The sequence below is a fragment of the Akebia trifoliata genome, chromosome 5 (assembly GCF_017979445.1).
Source record: "Akebia trifoliata isolate Shusen 1 chromosome 5, ASM1797944v1, whole genome shotgun sequence".
NCBI lineage: Eukaryota > Viridiplantae > Streptophyta > Magnoliopsida > Ranunculales > Lardizabalaceae > Akebia > Akebia trifoliata.
In genome coordinates, this window is record NC_141379.1 from 706447 (window position 1) to 716446 (window position 10000).

Below are 10000 nucleotides of genomic sequence, written 5' to 3' on the forward strand. Positions count from 1 at the left end.
TAAGATCCGAATTAGGATATTTTTAAAATATTCGAATACATTTCATATACGAATTTTAATGTTGATGCATTTGATCCAATTTAAATATCTTTACCATTATCGTGAGAGAAGCTCACAAATGCCCTATCTGTATACACCCAAATTTGCACGAATCCACTAAAAAATTTCGAAACTTTCAAAAGTTTTAAGTTTAATTTCAAATAAAAACCTAATTAGATCATGTCCTTTCCATAAACGAGTGTCACTATAATAATAAAATCGGATTTCAAATCATTTTGATGCTCATTTACACCTGTTTTCAAAAAACAATGATGGAGACTCCAATCCAAATAGAAAATAGGTTTTCAACAAAAGTCTTCTGGCTACACAATCTTTACATTTAAACTTAATATAACCAGTTTCATTTTAGTCAAAAGCCAAGAAAATTGCAAAATACAATCAGATTAGTTTCCAAAATTACAAAAATATCGTTTATACAATTTAATTTTCAAAAATCCTTTAATTAATATTTTTAAATTATAAATAAGCTTTTTGATGATGTTCGTTTGCACATGCTACATTTCCAGGCAATATAAAAAATTATATTTACGATATTAAATATCATACACATGTATAAAGGTCATATGATAAAATATTTTTCCTTCTCCCATTTCCTCTTATCTTACTACTCTTTTTCAAAAAAATAAAATAAACAATGAAAGATCTTGATGTTTTACTCAAGTTTATCTTCATGGTTTTAAATCTTGTCCTCTTTTATTGTGGAATTAGACTGGCTATTAATGTCGGCTCATTTGTCAGTCGCGTCAGGTCTGCCGTTCAGTTGAAAGCTATAAAACAAGTGTGCGGTAGTTCAAAACTAGAATTGACACAATATCACGAAGTGGCCGCCCTTGCTCAATTTGGGTTAGACCTTGATGCTGCTACTCAGGCATTACCTAATAGAGGTGCAAGGCTTACAGAAGTACCGAAACAACCACAATATGAGATGACTCATCCGATATGCCTCATTGTTGTACAAGACTACTCAAAATGTATCAAAAAACTCGCTTGAGACCATTCGGTCTCGTTCATGGATGAGACGAGACATCAAAACTCATTTTAAAACCATGTTCCATAGTTTCCAACTTTGTTTTAATCATTTATATAGAATTCTAACAAAAACTCTGTGTCCATTGTTTTCATTGATATATTTAGGATTTTTTTCGAACAAGTTCATAGAATTCAAATTCAGGTATTATGATCAGTATTCGTTTGGATTTCGGATTCGAATGCGGATATATGGCTATATCCGATTTTACCGCCAAATCTTAAATTGACATTCCTTATTTTCTTTTTGACGCGTTTAACCTTCAAAAAATGTTAAAATGACGCCCATATCTTTAAACCAAATAAAACCTAATCGGTCTTCTCTTTCACAGTGTGCGCTGAGGGATTCGTCTCCGTCGAGCGATTGGAGGCCAACAGGTACTAACAGATCATTTGAAAACCAAGAGATTTGTTAGGTATATTGGATCTTACTATTTCTTGATCTAGGTTTTGATCTTCGAAGTTTCTTAATCTCTGATTCTCTATTGTGAAGGTTTAATTTAATGGGGAAAGAAAGCGAAGTTTCAGTGATGGAAATCGACGAGAAAAAACCCCAAATTTCTGATCAGATCAACCCAAAATTCTCCATTAATGGTTCATATATTGAACTTCATGCTTTAATTTTCAAATTTGATTACGTTCTCTTTGCAATATTACTTTATTTGATTTTGTGGAGTTTCCAGTGTTGCAGCTTCTGAAATCTGCTCAGATGCAGCACGGATTACGCCATGGGGATTATACTCGCTATCGGTAAGGATAATTAAATCTTGATTGATTCGTTCTTTGCAATCTGGGCATCGATTGCTAAATTATGTCTTTGATTCTCAAATAATTGCTTGAAGTTCTGATAGAGATTTTGATTTACAGGAGATACTGCACTTCACGTTTGAGGAGATTGTATAAATCATTGAAGTTTACACATGGTCGAGGGAAATACACTAGGAAGGCCATAACCGAGTCTACGGTTACTGAAGTGAGGTATGTGGTGCTCATCAGGCCTTAATATTATTGGAATTCTATGTCAAATATTGGTTAATTTATTGGTGAGTAGATCTATAAATCATGGACCAATTTGGATGGGCAGGCCTAATCACCAAATGCGCCCGTGAGAGTTAGAACTTCTCGAAGTTGGCATGTTTGCATCCCTATGCTTATATATAATTTACGGACAATTAGTTTAAATACATGAGTGCTAGCATATTTTGCGAAGTTTACAATTAGTTAGTGTTAAGTGATGTCATTGTTTCAAGTCTAAACTTATTAGGCTATAACACTTGGAATTTGGACTCGAAATAGGTTTCTGCACGTAATTCTTTATACAGCGGAAAGGGCTTGGAGCTATGCCATGGAAAAAAGACAGTTGCCCGATGGGCCAAGTGCACGCCAACGCAGGTACTTGATTGGTAGATTGAGAAAGGCAGTAAAATGGGCTACACTTTTTTCACAGTTGTGTGCTATCAAAGGAGATTCGAGGACATCACTTGAAGCTGAGGTGTGGTCTTCCATTTGTTTTTGTTTTTTTTTTGCTGTATTTGTGCCGCTTAGTCCTTTGTCGTTAAATAAGATTTTTTCTATCTCTAATTGCTTATATTGTTTGTGGATTTTGTTAACATGTGCCCTAAGGGCACATGTTAAAGTGCAATAAATACACTTTGGGAATAAGCATCTGAAGGCGTTTGGCAAAAAAGATTTTTTAAAGGGTATTTTTGGTACAAAACACAATTTCCCAAGTATATTTATTTCCCAATTTCCTAAGGGCACACGTTAACAAGACCCATTGTTTATTTTTTTTGGCAACTATTTTGAAATTTTATGGATACTGATACTTCTTGGATGTTAACAAAATCCTAAATGACTTATCTTCTTTTCTAATAATGGGTGTTTTGATTTCCAATGTGCAGGCATATGCCTCTTACATGAAGGGGAGTTTGCTGTTTGAGCTTGATAAATATTGGGACACTGCATTAATGAATTTCAAAAGTGCCAGGTCTGTCATTGCCTTGTTAATATCTCATCATATTTTATGTTGGGAACTGCAAAGACATTGTTTCTCTATGATCTACGAAGTTTTGTGGTTCATAATAAAGTACTAGCTTCATGTATATATAATCTTGCTATGAATCTCGAGGATAAATATTACTTTATTCTTTTCCTCTTCTATTACTTTCCAACTTTATTGCAAAACTCTTCCATCCATTATCTAAGAATACCCCTTCAACTTCACTGTATTTCCTCTTCTCCCCTCTTTTTCAATAATACCCCCAAGATTTAGTGCCTTTCCTCTACCATTCCCTTAGCCCCAAAGAGGATGGTTGTTGTCGTAGGCACGGACAAACTCTAGTATATACATATACTCATGTTCTATCAATTTCCTCTAAGAGATCAGAGATACCCATCATTTGATTACCTGCCTTCCTTCTAGGAAGTACATAGGATTCTGGCTCACTTATTTTAGGTTGTTAGTGCTGTTTATGAGGAGCTTGGGAAATATGGAGATCTAGAGAATCAAGTTCTGTGTCGTGAGCGCGTTGAAGAGTTGGAACCAAGCATACGTTACTGCCTACATAAAGTTGGTGAATCCAACATACAAACTTCCGGACTTCTAGATATCAACAAAATGGAAGGACCTGCACTGGATCTATTTAAAGCTAAGTTGGAGGTGAGATTTGTTTGCTTATGTTCAACTACAATATGAATGCCTTTTTCTTCATCTATGTGAATTCAATAATCCTTTGTGTATCCACGCCTAACATTGCTTCATTGGTAGTTTCATCGTCATCACCATGCATTCTCTCAGGAAATAGAAAAATCTCATGAAAGTTCTCTGCAACATATTATGCTGCAATGTTTTCTTCTCTATTATTTTTGTTCCCCCCTGAATGTTTGTGTCGCAAATTGTCCAAGTCATGTTCTTTGAAGACCCAAGAGTTTTGACTCCTGTAAGTCATGCTATTTCACCACTCCCATATGACGATGATTTTGTCTAGGAGAACCTTTAAGGTCTTGATAAAATCTTCTTTTGCGTGGACAACAAATCTCAATAAAATCTTAACTTGTATGCTTTGGTATTTAGCGAGATCATTGTCAATTTTAGTGTTATTGCAAAGAAAGTGGGAGAGACGGTCTATCACTTATTCTTGCATTGAAGCATGGTTACATATGTGGGGAGCACTTTCTTCCTTCTTTTCGGCATGTATTGGAGTATTGGACCATGCCTAGGAGGTGAAGCAACTGGTTATATAAAAAAAATAGGAGTGTGAAACAAGTCTTTAGTGGTTGGAGGAGTCATGCTTCTTCTTTCTTTTTTTATTATTAGTAAGTCTTTTTAATGAGTGTATCTGTAACTCAGTGATGGTGGGAATTGAAATGTATAAGATCATTTTGAAGTTTGAAGTTCTCTTATTTAAATGGTCTTCAGTGGTACAAGAGCACGGAGCTCATTTTTTTCCCAAAAAAAATTATATGAATGGGACAAGATTGTAAATGATCACATTTAGTTTTAGCAAGATTGTGAGCTACCCTAGCCTGTCACCTAGTTCCCCCCCTCTCCTTTTTCTTCTTGATACAAATACCCTATTATCAAAATAAAAAATAAATAAAAATCTTGAATGTTGAATTGAACGGGTCATATTACTCTCATTCCTAGTAATACAATTCATTCCAAGTAATATATTCAACCGTGTTCAATTGAGTCAAACCAGCCGAACCCTATTTGCCTCTATGCTTCTAGTAAATGAGTCGTTTGTACTTTCTAGAATATTTTCTATAATACTGACTTCTTTTAAACATTGCCTATTTTAGCATCTATCACATCATACGGATAAACCCATTCTTCTGGGTTCAACTTTACTGAAGCCCTTTTTTCCGTGCTAAAATTATGTTACTCATGTACTTGGAAGATATATTGGGATAAGGTGTAGATGATGATATTGATGTGCTGAGAGGGCATGTTCTGAAATATGTTTTACTTATGGTATGCAGGCTGTTATGGATGAGGCAAGAACCCAACAAGCGGCATCCATGACCGAGTTTTGTTGGCTTGGACATAAATTTCCAATCTCTAATGCGAAGACCCGGGTTGCCATTTTGAAAGGTATGCGGCTGTTTTCTTCTTTTTGATCAATGGATTTTTTGTTGGTTTGTTTTGGTAGAGAAATGGAGGGTCGTCATTCTAGGAATTAACATTTTCTCTTGTTACGTTGATTTTAGACTCTTCACAATAAACAGAACTTACTGTTTGAAAGTTTTGTTCTTACACGAGAAATTTGATCAGCTCAGGAGCTGGAGAAAGATCTACATGGTCCGGCGGCAGATTCACTGCCCGCAGAAAAAAAACTTGTTATTTTTGACAAAATCTTTGCTGCATATCATGATGCCAGAAGCTGCATCCGCAATGACTTGGTATGGATATTGATGTTTTGATGCTGTAACATGCATTTTTATTTTGAAGATGTTACTTATGTGTAGTACCTGATCACATAGTGCATATTTTTATAAATCGGGAACATATGCCCTTATGTTCTTCGTAGTGTCATTGTTTTTGACTATCTATCTATTTTAGGTTACTGCAGGTAATTCTGAAAATGTGAAAGACGACTTGAATGGCCTTGATAAAGCTGTTAGTGCTGTCTTGGGACAACGCACCATAGAACGAAACCAGTTGCTGGTCAGCATTGCCAAAAGCAAACTTAACAGGAACCGTGATGACAAGGGAGAGAAAGCCACAAAGCCCGAGGGGCTTGTTCGCTTATATGATTTATTAATACAGGTATACAACGACTTTATGGTGATCTCTGTTTAACTTGGGCTGGCATTCCTACATCCTTGATGCTTGGACCATTATTTTGTTTATTATTTTGGCTGGCAACAAAGAATTCATTAGACAGTCATTATTGATTTTTTTTGATAAGTGTAATATACAGTCATTATTGATTTTGAAGATGTCCTTTGTCACGATGTTATCATTTTCAATGCAAGAATTTCAGTTTTTTTTTTTTTTTCATAACTTTTGGCAGAATACTACTGATCTCACTGATTTAGTTAGCTCCGGACGAGATAGGAAACCAGAAGAAGTGGAATTTGCTGAAGAATATGCACTTAAGGGTTTAGTGTTTCGTGCAGAGAGGTGTGCCCTTTTTTTTTTCTTTCTTCTTTACTTGTTTATCTATTAATTTAGATTATTTCTTGTTAGGATCCGGAACATTAACATACATTTGCATTTTTGAATGATCATCCCTGAGCGGATATGAACACTCTTGAATTAACATAAGACATGGCTTTAAACATATTAAATAGACAGACTTAATTGTAGACATATTTATCCCTGAACCTTATTTATGATGAGAGGTTGCATAGTTATTATTGATCTTTTTATGGTTTTAATGAAAAAACCTATCAAATGTAGAGATTTTGGGTGCTTCATTCTGAAATATGATTCTGAATGGTATTGATTATGGTTTGCCTTTTTGCTGTAAAAATCTTAGGATGTTTCCCCTTACCATTTCACTAGGAATATGTTCTTTTTAAAGTTGCCATCAACATGGTATTTGCCTATTCAGCCTCCTATTTATTGTTATTCCCTCTGTGATTTATGTAATTTATGTGTTTATTTTCTGTGTGGTTTCCAGATTCCACACCTGACCTCAGACAAACAAGAAATGGTTAAGTTCATTTCTTATGTAGTTTGTTGTACTGTGTGATTTACCTTTATATCTCAGGAGTATTCTTGCTTCTTTTTTCTTGGCCAAGTCTCTTTTTCTTTTCGACTTCCATTGCATCTAACAAAATAATATTGCAATCCTGCTTGTCAAAGTGTTAAAACTACTTTTGGATATAATTTGTACCATTGCATTCCCTCTTGATGTTTCCCAACTCATTTTCATTGGAAAACTTCTCATATGTTTTCAGGTGCTTCTACTTGGCAAAATCTTACAGCTTGGCTGGTAAGAGGACAGAAGCATATGCATTATACTGCCATGCTCGTTCTCTTGCTGAGAATACCATACAAAAACTTCAATCCATTAGTAATTCTGACAAGGTATGTATAACATGTGAGATTTTCGAAATAATGACACTCCTAAAATTTGTGTTGTTTTATACTTCTGTCCTATGTTGCCTGGATTCTTCTAAAAGACTGAAGTCTTGTCAATGCTTTGGATTTCATTTTTTTTTTCTTATTGCAAGACATTGATTTAACCTGTATCTTTGTGGAAAATAGTATTGGTATTTAATACATATCATAGGTTATTCCATCATGTATTTCATTACCATTCGTGTTATATAAAAACAATTTCTTTGTTTTAACTAATTTAATATAATGTCAAGTCTTAGAATTCAATTTTTGGGGGTTTGCAGAGTCCTACACTCCATAACCTTGTTGGACAATAACAGTTGCACCTGCATCTAAGCAATAAAGCTTCTATTCCTCTTGAAAGTTAATCATAAAAAAGGCCTCTGCATCCCTCTCATTGAACTCGTATGGAAGTTGCATCTATATTTTATATTACTACCTATAAAAATATTGATTTTTTCTCTACCATATATAATGAAAATGGACCCTTCTGATGTTTATTTTTTTTGCCACTTCTTTCCTAAAAATGTTCCCATAATATCAACTCATGACAATGCCATTGTTTAGGCGAGTTTTGTAATCTATAGGGCGCTTTTACCATCCTGTAAATTGCCTAAACTTGCAATATTACCAAGCAACTTAATTATAATCAATCATATATTCATATTTACACACGTCTGTCTGTCTCTCTCTCAAAAAGTACTTTTTGTTTGAATTTTTCAAAATCTATAAGTTGGTTTGCGATACAAATAATACTCAGTACTCTACCCTAAATCTTTCAAAGACATCCACATTTACTATTTTTATTTTAAATATAATTTATGATGGAAATTTCATATAATTCTCTTGGAAACTTTTTTTTTTTTAATTTCTACCTACACATTCATCTTTTGCATAAATAATCTATTACTTTTATCCTAAACAACCCTGTTATTATTCAGAAAACCTTTTTTAAGTTGCTGCAAAAGGTTCTAATGCAATCTATTACTTACACATGCATCACACTTGCATTCCCTCTGGTATTACTTATACACATATGACTAAGATTGGAAGAGGTTTAGACATGTAGTTCAGTTGGTTTGACATATTGCAAAGCAACTTTGAGGTCGTGGGTTCAATTCCAGTTTACCCATAAAAAAAAAAGATTTAAAATTTTAGAAAATAAAAGGCCTTAGATTCCTTCTTAACGGACTCCCATCCAACAGCGCAGATTACAATTCAACTGGTTCCAGGTGATTTCATCTAAAGCATATTCTGAAATTTTGAGAATGCTCCAGAAAAGGATTCTTTCTTTGATGTATAGTACACTCTTTTTATGGAATGTCATTAATCTAGCTAGGCTTTGGTTTGAAATCTGTTACTTGATTGAAGGCCTTCTGAATTTTTCTTTCTGTTAGCAGGTCGTGATCCAAGACTTGAAAGTGTTATACAACAATTGTAGATCCAACATTTGTATAGAGCATGCAGCGGGGATTATGGAAGAAGAAAAGGCTCCGGAAAAGCTCTCGAAAGGAGTCTCTACCATGTCATTGAATGGGGCTGAAAAGAAGGTAAATTTCACACAATCCTCATAAAATAAATGGAATACAATATACAATAATTTTCATTTAAAAAAAATACTAGAAAGTATAATTATATGGCAAGGATATTTTTTTTTACACTAGTAATGACCACAGGGGTGTTAGGCTACCTATATGAAGATTATACTGTCAAAAACAAGTGTTTATATGCTATATGGATTAATGAATGCTGATCATATCCTGTCTATGAGCAATAATCTTGAGAAAAAAAAATCAGAGATACTTATCCGAGGATCAATCTCAACCATTGGATTTTGTGTTTAAACGGTGGGATCATGTGTTTTTTTCATGAGTCGAAGGATCCTGATCCTAATCTTTGTAAGGGTTGGGATCTGTTGACTCATGAGTAAACACATGTCCCAACTGTTTAGATTCAAAATCCAACAATTGAGATTTATGTGTATCTTGGTGACACAAATCTCGGAGATACTTATCCTGAGGATAAATCTCAATCATTGGATTTTATGTTTAAACAGGTTGGGATCATGTGTTTTTTTCATGAGTCATTCTTCATGACTTATCTTATATACATAAAGAAAAATCTTACCGAAGGTCTGGCAGGATAACTGTATCGGTACATTTTGTTTTTCTTTCCCTTTTTCTACATTGAGTGAATTTCTCTTGTTATATATATATATATATATTAACATGTTTGTTTATGAGATATTATGCTAATAAATTTTTCTACAATTGTGGTTTGCGGTCTGATCGCTTGGTTTCAACTTGTTGCAGCCTGAAAAATTCCTTCTCGAGAAACTTGATGTTTACGAGTCTGCAGTTGGTGATCCCAACATGAAAGGAGTTTGTCGTATTGAACCCTTCCCACCTACTTTCCAGGCAGTTCCGCGCAATCCCATTGTTCTAGACATTGCCTTCAATTCAATCGAGTTTCCATCCCTTGAAAACAGGTTGAAGAAAGACAAGAAAGGCTTCATTAGTAGGCTTTGGGGATGATGGGTTTAGCATCATTTATATTAGGACTCTTGGGGATCTTTTGAAACTATATCATCTCTCTCCTCTCATGCAGAGGGTCATTTTATTTTTATTTTCTGGGCAAAGAAAGGCAGTTTCTCCCCTAATTTGATGAGTTGTTTAGCTGAGTATGGGAAACATGAAATCATTTTATTTCTACTTGGATTTCGATTTGGAATAAGTTTTTTTTTTTTGTGTGTGTGTGTGTGTGTATGTGTGCGCTTGTTTAGTAAATGTAGTTGATTATATCTCTAGTGGTTTGGTTGGAATTTATCTTTCTTTTATTTATTAG

At 34.3% G+C, this 10000-nt stretch overlaps 1 protein-coding gene across 3 annotated transcripts; it reads left to right on the forward strand.

Moving 5' to 3' along the window:
* Window positions 1–1317: 1317 nt before the first annotated feature.
* On the forward strand, window positions 1318–9889 carry LOC147400775 (signal recognition particle-related / SRP-like protein). Of its 3 annotated transcripts, none has more exons than XM_086441799.1 (14): window positions 1318–1464; window positions 1580–1680; window positions 1770–1836; window positions 1954–2064; window positions 2383–2578; window positions 2988–3073; window positions 3550–3745; window positions 5068–5179; window positions 5360–5487; window positions 5648–5854; window positions 6102–6211; window positions 6994–7123; window positions 8554–8706; window positions 9469–9889. In XM_086441799.1, the coding sequence occupies exons 2-14, from the start codon at window positions 1590–1592 to the stop codon at window positions 9688–9690; spliced, it is 1809 nt and encodes a 602-aa protein (XP_086297925.1). In that variant the 5' UTR covers window positions 1318–1464; window positions 1580–1589; the 3' UTR covers window positions 9691–9889. The 3 variants fall into 3 exon arrangements, with proteins under 3 accessions (XP_086297925.1, XP_086297927.1, XP_086297926.1); XM_086441801.1 differs by having other exon boundaries at window positions 1319–1464; window positions 8557–8706; XM_086441800.1 differs by having other exon boundaries at window positions 1372–1502.
* The last annotated feature ends 111 nt before the right edge of the window (window positions 9890–10000 follow it).

What these genes read in the sequence shown, in the direction of transcription:
- LOC147400775 (XM_086441799.1), top strand. Translation starts at nt 1,590, where the DNA reads ATGGGGAAAGAAAGCGAAGTTTCAGTGATGGAAATCGACGAGAAAAAA. An exon ending in TCTACGGTTACTGAAGTGAG is followed by an intron (nt 2,065 to 2,382) that starts GTATGTGGTGCT and finishes GACTCGAAATAG; the next exon opens with GTTTCTGCACGTAATTCTTT. An exon ending in TATATGATTTATTAATACAG is followed by an intron (nt 5,855 to 6,101) that starts GTATACAACGAC and finishes AACTTTTGGCAG; the next exon opens with AATACTACTGATCTCACTGA.